The sequence below is a fragment of the Xenopus laevis genome, chromosome 9_10S (genome assembly GCF_017654675.1).
Source record: "Xenopus laevis strain J_2021 chromosome 9_10S, Xenopus_laevis_v10.1, whole genome shotgun sequence".
In the NCBI taxonomy this organism is placed as follows: Eukaryota; Metazoa; Chordata; class Amphibia; order Anura; family Pipidae; genus Xenopus; species Xenopus laevis.
This window is the reverse complement of record NC_054388.1, coordinates 60,014,796-60,033,747: the sequence shown is the minus strand read 5'-3', so window position 1 is coordinate 60,033,747 and position 18,952 is coordinate 60,014,796. Positions and strand designations below refer to the sequence as shown.

The following is an 18,952-nucleotide window of genomic DNA, read 5'->3' as shown; positions in this document are numbered from 1 at the left end:
CAAGTTTTACTGCATACATCGTGCCCAGCTACAACCACCTTGCCCTTCTATATCTACTATTCTCTAGTCTTCCTACCTGCAACTGCCCCTCTCCAAAACGCTACTATTTGTACCTCCATATGATTAAATATAAATAAATTTATATAGAGAACTTACAGTTTATGGAGACCTGAGAGAGATCTACACCAGGAATGATAGATGCTGAAACTGTCAAAAATTCTAGCCCTTCTATTTACAGATAAGGAGCAGTTTAGCTGTCAGGGGGGATCTTATTAAATCACTTTTCCTCCTTCCACAGTTGCTTTAAAGGGCCAGGAATTTGGAATGAAGTATAAACTGAAAGTGATCTTGAACTTCACTGTTACGTACGATTTCTTAGAGTAGACCATACTTAGAAAAGCTATAGATTACTTTACGTTTAAACAATGAGCAGAATGCACTTACAACACAAGTCCTGTTCCTGGGTTAATATTTAAAGTGTACAGTATAATCACCTACAGTTAAGGTGGCCATAGACTTAGAGATCCGCTCGTTTGGCGATGTCAGAGGCCAACCGGGCGGTCGGATCGCAGGGCCGCATCAATGAAAAGATGGGATTTTCTATCCTGCCCGATTGACATGAGGCATAATCAGCCCATCTTAACTCACATGAGTAGTTTTTTTAATGTATATTTAACTTTAGTGTGGTTAGGGCAAGATTCTAAACTTGCTAGACGTAGCTTTAGCAACTGCTACATTAACAGGACCTCCTGCAATAGGCAGGTGGCAATTACAAGGTTCTCCAAGGAGGATAGTGGGTACAACGCATGTGCACTTTTTGCAATAAGTCATTGGGCAATCTACCAGGGAATGTCATAAAAACCTGAAATTCCACCTGACAGCCTAGTAGGCAATACACAGCAAAGGCCCATTCATGCTTCATCCCCTAAGGCTTCGGCTGCTGTTGGTAATTCATGTAAACTATTGGCCAGCTCCAGGAAAAGTAATTAAATGCACCTTGGCGATTGTTGGGAGTAAGTACCATTTATACTGTATTGCTAAAACAAAGTAATAAACTCAACTAGCAAAGGGTGTGACAAACTTTTCTCTGGGGTCCACCTGAGGAAACGCCTTTCTTTGTGTATATGCTGTGCCAGCAGGTTGCATACTATTTGTGTCCTATTTGATCAAGTGGATTTTGGTAACATATTCAAGCAAAATCATGCAGACATTTGCCTTGTCTGTGACATGAGCAGAACAGGAGCCTTGTTGTAATCTACATAACATCAAATATTTTATCACCAATGTTTGCCTTTTCTGCTAGGAATGATGATCATTTGCTTCTTCTTTATCAGGGCTTAAATATCAAGAGTTGTGCTTCATCTTCACAGTCAATACCTAAGGGAAAGAAAGAACACCTGCAAGAATTTGTGGGTGTTAATTTGTTCTTTGTAGCATCACAGGAAAGCAGAATTCAGTGTAGCCACCCTTTGTATGACAGAGAAGTGTGAAGCAGTTTTTAATGAAGTTATGGGGCTCTTATACCACAATCTTCTTTTCTCATCTTTTCCTTTTCTCTTCCTTCCTGTCCTTCTTGGTATTCACATCTTCTTTCTACTGGGAAGGTGACTGACATGATGCAGAAAGCCCTATTTGACTTCCTGAAGCACAGGTTTGATGGGAGGTGAGGAATAAGCTCATTCATGTTCTGGCCTTGTCTTCTAATTAAGAACATCAAGCTAAAATAGGCTTTGTGTGGAAACTGGATGTGCATTCAGTTGTCTGTGAATTAGTGCAAATCTCATCATCATTCTTGACACTTGATTTCCTAACACAGCACTTTTTTTAAGGTATTTGTTGCCAAAAGCACATACTATCTATTAGGATCAGTCTTCTGGTGTTAACACATATATAATATATAGTATATATATAAAGTATTTGTTCTACACTCTACCCACTCTACCCACTCGCCCCTCCTTCTGTTTGAATATATATTTATATATATATATAGCCGAATTTACAAAAGCAAAATAGACATAGTTATGAGAAAAAGCCTATGTATGGTACATGTTATATGCTTCATCCTTTACCCCAGGATTATATTTGAACTGGTGAAAGCAAAGTTTGATGTGTCATGGCAAACACTTCTAAATATGAGGAATACCTCATTAAAAAGTACTTGTTGCACATATCATTCTATTGGGCTAAAAACACATTATGGCCTCACTTAATGGTTGACTGTCCATCCAAGGTAGTCACCTGTTTATTGGACAGGCTAGATGTAGTCCAATAGAAAGCAAAAAGGTCTGTCAAAACCACCTTTCAAAGGGAACATATATGTAGTGAAAAATTGTCTTTCCATCTTACTCTGTGTATGGCTACCTACGAATAGGTTATATGCCATTTCAGTGGAGAAAAAAAAAGGAGATAAGAAAACCAACTCCATTAAGGCTTCATCAGACTACAAATGAGCCTTACAACAGGGGTGTCCAGATCGGAATCTACCAGTAGACCTTTAATTGGTGATCAATAGATCTCAACACACTGTCATCAAACAGCTTGACTAAATTACCCTTCTGTTTTATTCTTTTCATTCAGATATTTATTGTAAGGTTACATAAGAAATAGTTGTTTTTTTTAAATATAGTAATACAAATGCTCTTATAAATCAATATAATATTTAAATAATATTTTCCATGGAACAGAATGCTGTTATTATGGATGTAGATCATAATGGGACAACATCACTAAAAGTAGACCCCTCATTAGTAAAGAATGGGCACTGCTGCCTTACAAGCTGGCTATACGCAGAACAATACTGGCACAATCCTTTGGCTAGATCTGACTCTATAAAGTGTGCTCTGTCACTGGCCCAGGCTAAAAATTTGACCGTCCGGATTAATATATGATTGGATCCAGTTGGGTATTAATCGGGAATATTGAAATATCGTATTGGGTTGATGTTTAATTAGTCCATGAATGCAGCAGTCTTCTGATAGGTCTGCAATGACCTCATACTGACTGTTGGCCAGGCTGAGAGGCCAGATAATTTCAAAATGACTTGGCCAATAACTTCTGTGGGCAAATGGGGCAATGATCTGCTCATTTGGTGACCTCAGCCCACGAGATAATCTACATGTTTATGGTCAGTTTAAGAAACATAGGCATAGAACACAAAACTTGATTTTACAAACCTAAAAAACTGCAGGGCTGAAGGAAACCCTTGTAGGCCAAAGCTATCAAACAAGGACAAAGTGGTTTTCTAAGATAGGAAAAAGTCAGATGGTACCTGAGTTTGTCTTCTCTGCTTGTTTCTCTTTAGAGAATAGAAAAAAACTTGGTATGTAACTCATAGCACATGCTGTGAGTCTTTGAAAGTGAGTAATGGGACATGTCTTCACTGCTCCTTAGCAAACTGCCTTTCCATTATACTTGGATATATTGGTTGAAGATACTGTAGTTTCTGTGCAAGAAGTTATTTGATGACTGTTAGCAAAGCAGTATAATCCCCACCTCCCACTAAAACATATCAAAGTTTTCAATACTCCTAAATCATTCAGACGTGGTACTTTATCATTTGAGGGGAACCCAAGGGTTTATCTCCAAAGGCAAGGCAAGGTGTAGTGACCGATGCTTTGTACCAATAGTAACAGCACCGTTAGGCGTGATTTTCTTTTTCTTAGGCTTAAAGGTGTGATGTGAGATTGAAGGTGCGATGGTGGGATGATTTGTAACCTTTTTTTTTTCTTTTTTAGGATATCAATAACTAGAGTAACGGCCGATATTTCTCTTGCTAAGAGGTCGGTGTTAAATAACCCAAGCAAGAAGATGATAATTGAACGTTCAAACACAAGATCTAGTTTGGGTAAGATTTTTTTTTTTTACATTTTCAGCCAACTGTAGCTGCTCTGTGGAAATGTCAAGCAGGCTTCAAACTCATTTTATAAACTGCAAATATTTTGAAAATGAGAAAAACAGAAAAACAGAGCTCTGAGCAATTATGACATTTATTGGTTTTGAGAGGTCACATTTCCTTTTATGTGTTTGTGTTGTTGCCATTCATTCTGAATAACCCAATTGTGCTGTGTGTGATCAACTGGCAACATTTCATAGACATGGATCAAATCAAAGTTTTATCCCATGCTCACATCATTCCTGAACTTGTTAAATCAGTTTATTGTGCTTTACAACCATTGACAGCTGAAGAACATTTCTAAGAGGAGAATGACAGAAATTCCTTACATTTCCCCTCTCGCTGTGATACTGGTGTCAGGCTGAGTTAACATACAGGCTAATGCCTCTGACTTTGTTATACACCAGGATGTATATTGCTGAGACTGGCAAGGCTGTAGCAGGGGGAAGCAAGAATCTGACACAAAATCAATTAGACTCTTTTGCTGCTTGAGGCTGTGCCAGCATGACCAGAAGAGGAGGTTCCTGGCAATGCACAAACACACTGGCACTTGTCTGAAACAACCTTTGGCCATTTGATTATAACCAAAAGATGAACGGATAAAAAAAAAAGAAACAACCTAAAAGAGAACCAAACCCCTTATTCATGAAAACTTCTACCCCGCTACCCTACATAGTCCCCCCATGATGCCCCCCAGCCTAGGTGTAAACTCCAGTAATTGCCCCTAAATCTAAGAGCTCACGGGGGCCATCTTCAGCACTTCCGTAATCTTCAGTAATAAGCACCGTATCGGCGCATGCCTGAACAACTGTGCATCCCCCGAAAGTCACGAAAATAGCCGAAGGGATGGAAGAAGACCCGATTACCGAAGCGCCGAAAGATGGTGCCCATGAGCTCTGCTGCACTGAATCTACAAAGAGAGGTAAGTAAAGACTTAGGGGAAAATACTGGAGTTTACACCTAGGCTGGGGGGCAGCAGTGGGGGCTATGTAGAGTAAGGGTTTTTATGAATAAGGGGTTTGGTTCTCCTTTAAAGGGATCCTGTCATCAGAAACGCATCAGTTAATAGTTCTACTCCAGCAGAATTCTGCACTGAAATCCATTTCTCAAAAGAACAAACAGATTTTTTTATATTCAATTTTGAAATCTGACATGGGGCTAGACATTTTGTCAATTTCCCAGCTGCCCCATGTCATGTGACTTGTGCCTGCACTTTAGGAGAGACATGCTTTCTGGCAGGCTGCTGTTTTTCCTTCTCAATGTAACTGAATGTGTCTCAGTGGGACATGGGTTTTTACTATTGAGTGTTGTTCTTAGATCTACCAGGCAGCTGTTATCTTGTGTTAGGGAGCTTGTGTTCGGTATTCTTTCGCAAAAGATTCGGGGGTTCGGCCGAATCCAAAATAGTGGATTCGGTGCATCCCTACTTCCCATGTATAATGCTCACATGGATTTAAGGTTTGGGAATGGAGCCACTCTAATTCATGATGCCAGCATTTTAACAATCAGCTGCTAAAACACCAATAAAGTCTGCTGTAATGAGCTGAAAGAATTCACATTTCTGTGATGAATGTTCAGTTGTGACTTTTCTCGCTTTATTTTTAAACCTCCTAGTATCCTGTGCATAGTGGAGGTAGATGTAGATAGCATTGTGGGGAAAAGTGATAATTAGATGAGAACTATTGGTAACATGTATTGTGTGAGGTTGTTAATTAGATGCTATACAAAGCACATTCAAACCCATGCGAACATATTTATATAGTATGTATATACCGTGTATATATATATTTTGTTTTGCGCCAAATTGAAACCGTTTACCTACCTAGTGCTTCTTTTTTTTATGTTTGGGCTCATGCTGTTTTAGGTGAGTAACCTGTGTCCCTCTCTTTCTGTAATTAGGGGATTAGGGTAGGCTATAATAGGGGGTTGGTGTGGAGTTGTAATGATGTGTATAAATATGCATGAATGTGCGGAGAATTTTTATTGATAACGAAAATTCAGGTTGATGCATATTTAGTTTTATATTTATATTTAACTACTGTTTTTCTTAGTAGTTGTATATCTGTATGTCTCTTTAGTTGCTTGTTTTTCAATAAAAAATTAGGCACTACATCAGGGATTAGCACAGGTCGACTCCTGCTGGCACGAATAGTAATAAAGTCATGGCAGTCGGGCACAATCGGGGCAGAGGGCTACTCACAAATTGCTGTTGAAATTGCTTTTCAAGTGCATTAAAACTTCCATCCATCTCTCTACATATATATTGGCAATGTAGTGAAAGCTGCTGCACTAGTTTTTTCTTTTTCTTGAAACTGTTCATAGACATCACTTGTAATTTAATTTAAAAAAATGCTGCAGAAGTGCAAACACTTTCTTCAAATGATATATATATATATATTGTTACTAAAATAAAAGAGCCAGCGCCAGAGGCACGGGAGACAGACAAACAGGCAAATAGGATAATATCGTTTTGCAATGTTGCCACCTCTTGTGTAGGGAACAGATCGCTTGTTACACCATATATGTGTGACCTTTCTTTACTGTCAACCTTCACCAAAAAGGGTTAGAAAGGACTCTCCTCAGGAGCTTGTTTAGGTGGGTACTCACAAACAAATAGTATCAGCTTGCACGTAAAATCTGGAGCGTGAAGGGATACAAGTGGGAGCCGTCCAACTGGAGGCCCCCCTGATTGAAGTCTTGGGACTTGTTGCTGTGGACTGGTGCAATCAGGGGGGCCTCCAGTTGGACGGTGCATAGATATGCTCTATTTTAACCATTGCCATGTGAGTGCATTTTAATCTTGTTTTACAATTATTAAAAAGTTTTTTACACTATTTGCTGCTATTTGTTGATCTACAGTCTACACGAAGGGAAACGCTCCAGATTTTACGTGCAAGCTGATACTATTTGTTTGTGAGTACCCACCTAAACAAGCTCCTGAGGAGAGTCCTTTCTAACCCTTTTTGGTGAAGGTTGACAGTAAAGGAAGGTCACACATATATGGTGTAACAAGCGATCTGTTCCCTACACAAGAGGTGGCAACATTGCAAAACGATATTACCCTATTTGCCTGTTTGTCTGTCTCCCGTGCCTCTGGCGCTGGCTCTTTTATTTTAGTAACAGAATTTGCGGACTTGAAGGGATACAAGTGGGAGCCGGCTGGGATCTGTGGACACAATCAAACCTGGGCCTATCTTTCTGGTTAAGATATATATATATATGCACAGTCAAAAATATGTACTTTTGCAAGTAGGACCAACACACACTTTTTTAATTTTATTTAATTTAATTTTTTTCAATTTATTTTACACAGCTTTTCACTCAGTTTTTCTGCGAATTTAGTTTTACACAGCATGCCCCTGGGTGTTTTATGTGCTTATTTGGGCTGGTCGCACTTACAACTAACTATATATACGCTGTCTAATGACCGATCTTATGTTTAATGTAAGCAAGTGATGAGCAATATGAAGCTCCCCAGAAATATAGAGCAAATAAATCAAAAGAGTTGCTTTTGTCAATCTTGTATTTTGCAGTACTGTGCTAACTGCAGCCAATATAAATAGAACACATTATTACGCTATGGTTTTATTTGCTCACACTTGACTGGATTGTATTTCTATCGCGCTAACACATATTTCCTTGATTTATCGCCAGCTGAAGTACAAAGCGAAATTGAAAGAATTTTTGAGTTGGCCCGATCTTTACAGCTGGTCATTCTAGATGCAGATACCATTAATCACCCGGCACAACTAATCAAGACATCGTTAGCACCGATTATTGTACATGTCAAGGTTTCATCTCCAAAGGTAACTATTGCTGTGTTTTTGTGTTGCTTTAAAATGGTTATTAAAGGAATGCCCTTGTGAAATTAGGACTAAATTCATGTGTAAACCTTTTTTCGTTTTTTTTTTATAAAGTTATGCGTAAATACCTTACCTGTAATATAACATAGGCAACCTTTTCCTGGGTACAGTAAGCTATAAAAACCAGTCAAATGTTTTCTGTCTTTATTTGAACTGCCATAGATCAGACTGAAACCTTTCTTTAATGGCAAATGTATAATATCTAAAAAAGGAAAGGAATTTTTTACAATGAATGCTGTTAATTGTTCTCATGATATGCATAGAAACAACATATAAATGTAGATAGAATCAATCTCAAGTCTGAAAATATTGACCACAACATGCAGTTGGGTGTGTTTTAACGCATCTGATGGGATTGCAGCAGGCAAAAATCCATATGCAGCTGCAAATTGCATCCAAAAATGCAGTTGGCACAATGTGGCAGCAGTGTAAAATAAGCCTCTAACTGAATGGCCATATAAAGTAGTTGCAAGTAGTTCTAAACATAATTATAATAGTAGTTTGAAAAAACAAAACAAAACAAAATGGAAGCATGCAACATTTTTTTTTTTCTTAGGTATTACAACGGCTCATTAAATCCAGAGGCAAATCCCAAAGTAAACACCTGAATGTTCAGTTAGTTGCTGCGGATAAGCTTGCACAGTGCCCTCCAGTAAGTACACAATCTACACAATCTTTCTTTCCATCAATTCAAATAAAAAAATATCAGTACCCAATGAGTCTTATCTTATCTGCAGTAATGCTGTACTTCCAGCAATTGTCTTCAAAGTATAAATGCTTATGGCAAGGAGATTCTTTTTTTAATATGAGCGGCAAAACTGGCAGTTGTGCTATCACCCTGGAAGTAGGAAGATTTAAGGCAACGTACCCAAAGGCAATGATTTCTCGGTTGGTGTGGAATGAGCGGGATGGAGCTCAAAACTTATTTCTGATGTCACTGGAGCTAAATTAAGGCAGTATTTTCCATTTGCTACTTAGTTAAGAGGCCCCAACCATATGTTTGATCATGGCAGGCAGGGTTTATAACAGTCTAAAAACTACTACCATGAGGCTTATTGTACATCATTCCTGTTTTAGTAAAGATAAATGCCCCTGAGTTGCTCCTCTTAAGCCCCATATCTGATCTTGGCTGGCCTTCCTTCTGGTATTATGGATCCTGCACATACTCCGTATACACTGGGGGGAGGGGCATATTTATTATGCTGTGTAAATAAAAAACATGGAGATAATACACCACACATTGCCATGCTTTGCCTTTTAAAAAATGGCATAACATTTTTACAAGCAGGTGGAGAAAATTAGATAGTGTGGGAAATACCAGTTCTGGACATTTACATGGTATCAAACTTTTGCTTCCAATTTACACATTAAAGGAGAAGTAACCCCCCCGATAAGAAAAGCCCCATCTACTACCCTCTCTGCTTTCTACCCACATAGTGCATAATTCCAGAAAGTGTCCCTGGACAGCACGCTCATTTATGCAGAATAACGCAGTGGTAGGCGCCATCTTCCAGGTCTTCAGTCTTCTTCGTATTCTGTACCTTCCCTTCGGCAGTTCACAGAACTTTTCAGCGCATGTGCAGTTGGTACGAATACCAGACTGCTCCAACTGCGCAAGTGCCAAATACGGCGTTCCCTTACAGAAGACTAAAGACCTGGAAGATGGCTCCCATGAGCTCCATTGCGCTACTCTGCATAAATAGCTGTCACTTTCTGGAATTATGCACTATGCTGTTAGGATCAGGGAGGGGGACTATCTAGGGTAGTGGATGGGGATTTTCTTATTGGGGGCAGTAATGTATCTAGAGGGGGTGGGCCCTGGTGCAGGACGTGCAGACGTCCCCCCCCCCCCCCACCGTACGCGATTTTCCGCCCGGAAATCAGTGGTGTGCGAGCGGCCGGGGGCTGCCCAATAGTTCCGCCACTGATTGGGGGGTTAGTTCTCCTTTAAACTTGTTTAAAATGTACCCAAAGTTCCTATAGGGTTTAAAAGGAAACAATCTGAGAAGGTACCTTTCAGGTAAAAGCTATCTTAATCAAGTAAATCTAGTAAATCCTATAAGAGACCTAAAGCACACAGGTACAGAAATTTCTGCAATAAACCATGGAGGTAGAAGAATTGTTTTTTCTCCCGGACATAGTTAAGTGGCATAGTTGTGAACAATCCCGATGGATAGCATCAACATCATTATCATACAGTATATTTGTCATCATAATGGTTTTATTTTGGATTTCTCTCCCCAAACAGGAAATGTTTGATGTCATTTTGGATGAGAATCAGTTAGAAGATGCATGTGAACATTTGGCAGAATATCTTGAAGCATATTGGAGAGCTACTCACACCACAAGCACCACACCCATGACTCCTCTTCTAGGACGAAATCTGGGATCTACAGCACTTACATCGTACCCAACAGCTATTTCCGGTTTACAGGTAGAAGGGGCAACCAATTAAGATGATCATATTTATATTCAGGCAAAACGTTTCATCCTGCAATATCCCATCTGGGATGATGGTGCTGTGAACAGTAAAAGAAAAAACTTGGCACTATTTTGGCAAGTGTAATTTTAGGTAGAGCTGGAATATCCTATGAGGCTTTGATTTAGCTGTCTCTAAAGCTGTCTTTTTGGTTTAGTTGTCCCTAAAGCTGTGAAGTTATGTAAAGAAATATTTGAATACAGGGTTGCGATGGTGCTTAAAGGTATAAGGGTCTATTAGGTGCCCAAGGTAGCAAATTTACAGAACATTAAAGAGATACTGACACCAGAATTGTTTTTAATATCTATCATATCATATCATTATCTTTGAATGCTATTAATAATGTAGCCATAAAAGTATCTGCCTGATGCTTTTACATTACCTTTCTTACGCCTATGTTACTCTATGAGGGGGCTGCCATATTTGTGCAACAGTAGTCGGTTAGCATTAGAAACTCTAAAAAAAGGTATTTTGGCTATAGGGACTAAAAAACTGTTTTAATTACACAAAGCATGACAGAGACCTCTAGTGACCAAACTGAGGTAATACTCAAAAAGTCCAAAAAAATTCTCTATAGTCATGCTATATTAAAAATATATATTTATTGAGTCATCTAAAATACAACATTACCCCACACAGGCTCCATGTGGGGTAATGTTGTATTTTAGATGATTCAATAAATATATTTTGTTAATACAGCATGACTATAGAGGATTTTTTGGACTTTATAAGCATTAGAAGCTGTGACAAGTTGAGATGGGAGAGTCAGGTTGGCAAAACAGTCAGGTTTAGGAACTTCAAGAAACAATTAATTACAAAACCAGAACTATCAATGAAAAACGATCAACATGACCTATAGGTAACTTTTAATGTAGATTAATATTTTGAAATAACATTTTTAGTGTCAGTATCACTTTAAGTCCTAGGATAGAGTATAAGGGTATCAGTAATAAAAACAGGTACAGAGGATGAAGATCCTTAGTTGGAGAAAATACTTAAAGTGAGATCATACAGATGGAAACAAAGCCAGTAGAGCTGTTTCACCTGGGTTAGAAGATGACAAATCCAGTTAGAAGATCATTGTTGAGATCTTTATGGTGTGTTAAAGACAGATAGCTAGTAGTAGGACCTGAAATCATCAGGTGAAACTCATGGGTGATGAGGTGCATGGTGGCCATAAACTATGGTGCTTTGTGTCTCTTCTTTTGGACTTTGCAACTTGCCCCATTATAACTAGTAACTGCTCCTTTGACAATACATGCTTAACCAAGACCTCCTGAGAGCAGTGGGTATGCCAGTCATTGTTCAAACTTAGACAAACACAAATGCTGGTGCTGAAATAGGAAAACTCCCAGTTCACAATCTATGGTCAACAGTTCCTGGTATGCCAGTCATGCTGATCTTGGGGTCACGTTAACCCCGTTAACCCCCCCTGTAAGTGAAGTATGTATGACTGGTAGCACCAGCATTTCTAAAAACGGTGTCAGAGGGAGGCGTTAAAAATTAGTTAAGGGTGGATTAAGATTAACATAATAGGAGTCTAGGATTATTTCCTACTGATACTGAAATTATCCCTAATGTTGATAGGAATGTGCCACTCCTTAAAGTTTTCCATTAGCACTTATATTATCTGCAATATCTTTTTATGTCTTAGAGCCAACGTATGAGACACAGCAATCATTCAACTGAAAACTCTCCAATAGAGAGAAGAAGTTTAATGACGTCTGATGAAAATTATCACAACGAAAGGGCTCGGAAGAGCAGGAACCGTTTGTCTTCCAGTTCCCAACACAGTCGCGACCATTACCCACTCGTGGAAGAAGAGTTCTCTGACTCATATCAGGACACTTACAAGCCTCACCGGAACCGTGGTTCACCGGGTGGATATAGCCATGATTCTAGGCATAGGCTTTGAGTCACAGAAAATGAACAAACTAAGTGGTCATCAACCCATTTGCTGTCCATTGAACCTACAGTGCAGCCAGAAGTTCTGATATGCATTGCAGGTTGAAAAACTGCATTGGGGTGATGTAACTTGCCACAACATATGGTAGATAGAATATACAAATCACTTTGTTTTGCCAGTTGTAACACGGTGTCATCTGATGCTATATCACAGGCAAAATAGTAACCATACCCATATGTATACGTGAAGGTAAACTTTATTGTGCCCTATCCACAGATATTTTACTAGAACATTAACATTATGGCAGTATCTGTTTCCATGGAGTATTACACACATCTATTTGTTATCTAGGGTACTCGTCAAGGCGCGTATATGTACAATTTCCTGAACTGGAAATTCCAAATGAACAGTTCCAGTTGGAACCAATTTATACGCCAATTCCTTTTGGAATTTGGGTTAATTGACTGGAAAGTCTATTTGAGCATGTTGCATTCATTTAAATATAATTATTACGTTGAACGGTTTGGGGGGAGGGGTTAAGAAAAAAAGGAACACCCAAGGAAAAAAAAATAGTAGCGATTTTTTATTTGAATATAGTGTTACAATTTTTCCTTTGCGGGCTGTAGAATTTAAGGCTGAATCATATCAGTGGAAACAATTTCGTTTTACAGGGCTCTAACGTTGAGTTTAAACTGAATCGAACTGGGCGAAAGATTTTTAATTAATTACTGATGGTGGATTTCTTTGCAAGGCTAAGGCAGTTGACGTGTATTTTTATTGGATGACAATATTGAGTTATTTTGCCATCAAAGATCTTTTTTTCCCATAGAATCAAAGATCAATTTGAAATCATTTTAGAATTTCTCAGCATCTATACAATTCTCTAATGACCAAATAACCCAATAGTTAGAATCTGGAAGGTGATTTTTATAGTATACTGAGCCATTAATCAACACAAATCCTAAATCATGTTCAATCGCAGGAAAAAAACATTGTTGCTTTCTGGAGCCATTCATAGTTGCATGCAAAAGAATGTGATTTTTTTTTTAAATTAGGTGATTATGGGGTTTCTATTTACCACGACTTTATTTTGATTTTCATATAACACTATTATAGCTGATTTTTAACCTGTACATTAGTGATGTACTAAATCAGTCTTTGGACAGTACAGATAAGTACCAAGTCCTCCGACGCGATAATGATTGGATAATGTATATTAGCAATGGGCCATTTTCCTTTGATTGACTGTAGTTCCACTGATGATAGTCAATTTGATGACTCCTGTATAACAAAATGGCTGTAAAACCAGGATTAGAATTGGGTTGCCAAATCCAAAGTATCTGGATGATGCTGGCTTTGGTGTGACACTAATGTATAGTATTATTTCATAATATTGATGAAATCTATGGTTCTTGGTTTAAACCCACAGAAAATTTACTCGAGATTCAATAACCTCACAAACTGCAAACCAAATTCTGTAAAACTTAAGACCAATTATCAAAATCACTACCACAGTCAGGTGCTCATGCGATTCAGGTTTAGGCTAATAATAGCCAATTGATTCCTAGTCACACAGGTAGGGGCCTATTGTGTTTATTGTTTAAAGATTATCATTTTAGCATAGATCTGGCTCTTTCTGTAATTATACAACTGCAAGTTGGAACCAGCTTGTATATAATGAAAATAAAAATACTGGACTTGGTGTGTAGTTACTCATTTTATGCTAGAAAAGCTGGGCCCTTCTTAGATCAGTGTGTGCAGGTATAACATAAGTTTTGAATTACACTATATTAATTTTGCAAAGTATTTGCACATATGGAACGCTACAATTGACTAAGGCTGTATATTGTTTTTGTTTCTTAGTTTGCGGTAACCTGTACAAAGAACGTCCTGTATAACTGCTGAATTTAGACATTGCTAATATAGAGTGTGAAATGCGGGGAATATCTTGGGCAGGTGAGAGATGGCCTTCCTGTTATCCGGATGTTATCGGGTTTTTCTATCTACTTAAATGGCTCATGACAAGACGCAAAATGTAGCCTAAATACTAGCAATGAGATTGTGTAAAACCTTCATCTGTACATATATAAAGCAAGAACAGTGACAAAAAATAAAGACAAAATTGATTTTTGACACCAAATACCCAACCTGCCCAGTAAACACTTAACCAGAGATTTGTACAATAAGATTCAGTCTTTGGTCAAATCCTAACAAAACACCCCAGCATAAACCACACAACACACCCCAGACCCTAAACAGAACTCAATACAACCCTGGAATCCTAATCCCATAGCAGAACCCACACATCATATTCTATCCTTACCCACATCAGCTCTTCATGTGGTGCCCATAGTATTCAACATATTTCAGTATCAATAAAAGTATTACATCCGTAGCTGATTTCTTCCTTTGCTAAATCAACGTACCAAATTGATTTACAAACAAAAGCCAGAGTAGTTTGAGACTTTAGTTTCCTTTTTCTAGTTTTTTGATGATGTGGGAATAAGGCAGAAAATAACTCCCAGTTACAGTATGTAGGAATATGCTAAAATAGGCTCTACTCAATTGCATAATATCTATATTATAGGTTTCAGTTATGTATCAACTTTCTATGTTTAGCAATATTGCAATCTATCCTAGATTATCTATTAATTTCTGTTTCATCCTGCACCTAAATACAGTTTATTTCTTAATATCACGCTACATGAGCTGATTTTTTTGCTGCAGCAAAATGTGAGAATTAGGGTTGTTTGAATCATGAGCATGCAAATGATTTGTTGTACATGCATTACGGAATGTATCTGCATGTAACTACCCTTAACCTTGATTAATTCAAGAAAGAGCAACTTGTTATTCAGGCAGTAGACCTTTCTAACTCATGTACTCATGTTTTCTTATATCTCATGGAAATATGGGCAAGAAACATGAATTAGTTCTAGATCATAGTGATTTCTTACTAATGAAGCTCCACACTTTCATCTGTCTATCCCAAAAGCAAGTTACACAGTTGCAGTTGATGACTAGTCCACATGTAGTTAGAATTTCATCCCTCATCCATAAATCTGATTGACACACACACAATGTATGCAAATGTTATGAGACTAGTAGTAGTTGATGACTAGTCTTCATGCAGTAGCAATTTTTTGCTTATGTAGCTTCATCCTGGCATGCAAATGTTCCAAAAGGTAGCTACCAAGTGGCTTCTAGTTCATGACTAGTCTTCATCCAGTAGTAATTTCTTGCTCATGTAGCTTCATCCTGACATCTGACTGTTCCAAAACAACGCTACACAATTAGCTTCTAATTCATGACGAATCTTAGCAATTTTTTGCTTATGTAGCTTCATCCTGGCATGCAACAGTTCCAAAAGGTAGCTACCAAGTGGCTTCTAGTTCATGACTAGTCTTCATCCAGTAGTAATTTCTTGCTCATATAGCTTCAGCCGGACACCTGACTGTTCCAAAACAAAGCTACACAATTAGCTTCTAATTCATGACTAATTTTCATCAAGAAACAATTTCTTGCTCATATAGCTTCATCCTGACATCTGGCTGTTCCACAAAGTAGCTACCAAATGGCTTCTAGGCATTTCTTAATCACTTACCTTCATCCTTATATCTGATTGACGTACAAAAGAGCTACACAAACGGCTTATAGTTCATGACTAGTCTTCATGCAGTAGCAATCTTTTACTCACTTACAGTGACGACCATAAATCTTTGGACATAGACATCTTTTTTCTAATTTTGGTTCTGTACATTACCACAATGAATTTTAAATGAAACAACTCAGATGCAGTTAAACATCAGACTTTCAGCTTTAATTCAGTGGGTTGAACAAAAAGATTGCATAAAAATTAAAGCCTTTTTTAAAAACAATCACTTAATTTCAGGGGCTCAAAAGTAAATAGACAAATTAAAAACTGAAAATAAAATGTTCATTTCTAATGGTTGAAAACCCTTTGCTGGCAATGACAGCCTGAAGTCTTGAACTCATGGACATAACCCGATTCTGGGTTTCAGGGCTGGACTGAGAATTAAAATAGGCCCTGGCATTTCAGGTACACAGAGGCCCAAATAACCCCAACCAGCCAACTAAATACTGACTTTCTATGGCACATTATAGCAGCCCCTCTGACATTTGCCAGAACCAACAGATTGCCAGTCATGGCCTGCTGGGTTTCCTTTGAATGCTCTGCCAGGCCTTTACTGCAGCGGCTTTCAGTTGCTGCTTGTTTGTGGCCCTTTCTGTCCAAAGTTTATTCTTCAACAAGTGAAATGCAGCTCAATTGGGTTCAGATCAGATGCCTGACTTGGCCATTTAAGAATATTCCACTTCTTTGCTTGAATAAACTCCTGGGTTGCTTTGGCTGTATGTTTTGGGTCATTATGAAACGCCTCCCAATCAATTTGACTGCATTTAGCTGTATTTGAGCAGACAGTGTCTCTGAACACCTCAGAATTAATTCGGCTGCTTCTGTCCTGTGTCACATCATGGATAAACACTAGTGTCCAAGTGCCACTGGCAGCCATGCACACCCAAGCCATCACACTGCCTCCGCCATGATTTATAGATGATGTGGTATGCTTTGGATCATGAGCTGTTCCACCTCTTCTCCATACTTTTTTCTTGCCGTCATTCTGGTAGAGGTTGATCTTGGTTTCATCTGTCCAAAGAATGTTTTTCCAGAACTGTGCTGGCTTTTTTAGATATTTTTAGCAAAGTCCAATCTAGCCTTTCTTTTATTGATGCTTATGAGTGGCTTTCACCTTGCAGTGCACCCTCTGTATTTACTTTCATGCAGTCTTCTCTTTATGGTAGACTTGGATATCGATACGCCTACCTCCTGGAGAGTGTTGTTCACTTTTTTGGTTTCTCTTCACCATGGAAATGATTCTAAGACCATCCACCACTGTTGTCTTCCTTGGATGTCCAGGTCTTTTTGCGTTCACCAGTGCTTTCTTTCTCATGATGTACCAAACTGTAGATTTTGCCACTCCTAATATTGTAGCAATTTCTCAGATGGGTTTTTTTCTGTTTTTGCAGCTTAAGGATGGCTTGTTTCACCTGCATGGAGAGCTCCTTTGACCACATGTTGTCTGTTCACAGCAAAATCTTCCACATACAAGCACCCCCCCCCTCACATCAACTCCAGGGCTTTTATCTGATTCACTGATAATGACATAATGAAGGAGTTGCCCACATCTGCCCATGAAATAGTCTTTGAGTCAATGGTCCAATTACTTTTGAGCCCCTGATTGTTTTAAAAAAAGGCTTTAGTTCCTCACATTTTTTATGCAATCTTCCTGTTCAACCCACTGAATTAAAGCTGAAAGTCTGCAGTTCGACTGCATCTGAGTTGTTTCATTTAAAATTCATTGTGGTAATGTACAGAACCAAAATTAGAAAAAAGGTGTCTCTGTCCAAAGATTTATGGGCCTAACTGAAGCTTCACCACTACATCCTATTGGAGAAGTAAAAAGCAATTAAGCAGAACATTTGAATTATGTTTAGAACATATAGTTTGTATGGGGCTAAATGCCCAAATGTCAAATCTCAATGTACATAGTCAGATGTGAGATGTGCAGTAATCAAGATTATCTCCACAATTTAAGCTTTTGCAAGTAAAAACATGATGTACTCTGTTGTTCATATCACTAACATGGAAGTTAAAATTTTGTTTATGGTTTATTTAAGCCCTACCTATTTGGCCTAATCCAAGTCTTGCCAAAAACTGAATCAAATCCCAAATCCAATGCATGCTGAACTTACTGCTACCGAGTATTTAGCCTCATCCTACTTTTGCACTATATCTGTGCTCTTTGAAGAATATTCTGAACAAATCTCTTCTGTGGTAAACATATTTTCAGGTATTTCAATATAATAAAATCTGTCTGTAGCATGGACTTTTAATGTAGTGTAGCCTTCTTAAAGTTCTGTGATGTGCCATAGTGTGATTTACAGAAGGTAGAGTGACATTGTGCCCTGATGCCTTTTTCCTAAAGGTTTGGTAGTGTACACTGTTTCTCGAAGAAAAATTCTACTTGTTGCTTAGAGATTTATCATAGCTTGTATGTATGCTGCCTTAATTATAAGGAATAATGTTACCACTCTAGTGCCTCTCCAGCACTGAACTCCTTATATCTTTCTGAACCCTAAACATTTTCACTTTCCTAAGGCAAAGAAGCTAAAAGAAGCCATTTCTGTGGATTAGCGATATCCAACCTGCCACTCTATCAATTCCCAGAATTAATAAATGCTGAAAGCCACAGGTTGGCTTATCAAAATAAAACTCAGTTGGGCTCATTTACTAACACTAGCTCAGAAAAGTTACTTTTACTAGTGCAGTAAACCATGGCAACCAATCAAAATTTTGCTGGCACTGTTCTACCTAGAGCTGGTTGAACAGATAGGTTGCCATGGCTTACTGCCTAGATACTAATATGCTCAAGAGTTGGAGTCTATATCTTAGTTGTAGCTTGGAACAAAACTGCATGTGCTTGCTTAGAAATGCTTCCCAGCCTGCCAATAACTCTCTTTTACCAGTAAGATCATGAGATTGTTTTCGATTTGTTAACACAAATGTGATACATTTATATTTGCCTGTTTTCTCTTCAAGGCCTTTTGACCTTCACGGTCTTCAGAAGCATGCAATATTATCAATATTTCATATAGGTTGTTAATATGTTTGTTAGTTCCATGCCTGTAACCAAACTAAGTCTCTCTAGCCAGACAGCCAACAATGGTTTTGTTTTAATTATCAATGATGCATTAGCTAGTGCAGAAATTAGGTTTTTTTCGATATATATATA

At 38.3% G+C, this 18,952-nt stretch overlaps 1 protein-coding gene across 3 annotated transcripts in view; it reads left to right on the top strand.

Annotated features, from left to right (window-relative positions):
- The window catches only part of LOC108702958 (voltage-dependent L-type calcium channel subunit beta-4), a 67,746-nt gene extending 53,904 nt beyond the window's left edge, over positions 1–13,842 (top strand). For all 3 annotated transcript variants that reach the window (XM_018238781.2, XM_018238782.2, XM_018238783.2), the window contains 6 exons: positions 1,605–1,663; positions 3,735–3,844; positions 7,547–7,698; positions 8,312–8,407; positions 10,004–10,189; positions 11,889–13,842. In XM_018238781.2, coding sequence (XP_018094270.1) covers positions 1,605–1,663; positions 3,735–3,844; positions 7,547–7,698; positions 8,312–8,407; positions 10,004–10,189; positions 11,889–12,149 — 864 coding nt within the window. In that variant the 3' untranslated portion in view covers positions 12,150–13,842. The remainder of the gene's footprint in view (positions 1–1,604; positions 1,664–3,734; positions 3,845–7,546; positions 7,699–8,311; positions 8,408–10,003; positions 10,190–11,888) is intronic.
- The last annotated feature ends 5,110 nt before the right edge of the window (positions 13,843–18,952 follow it).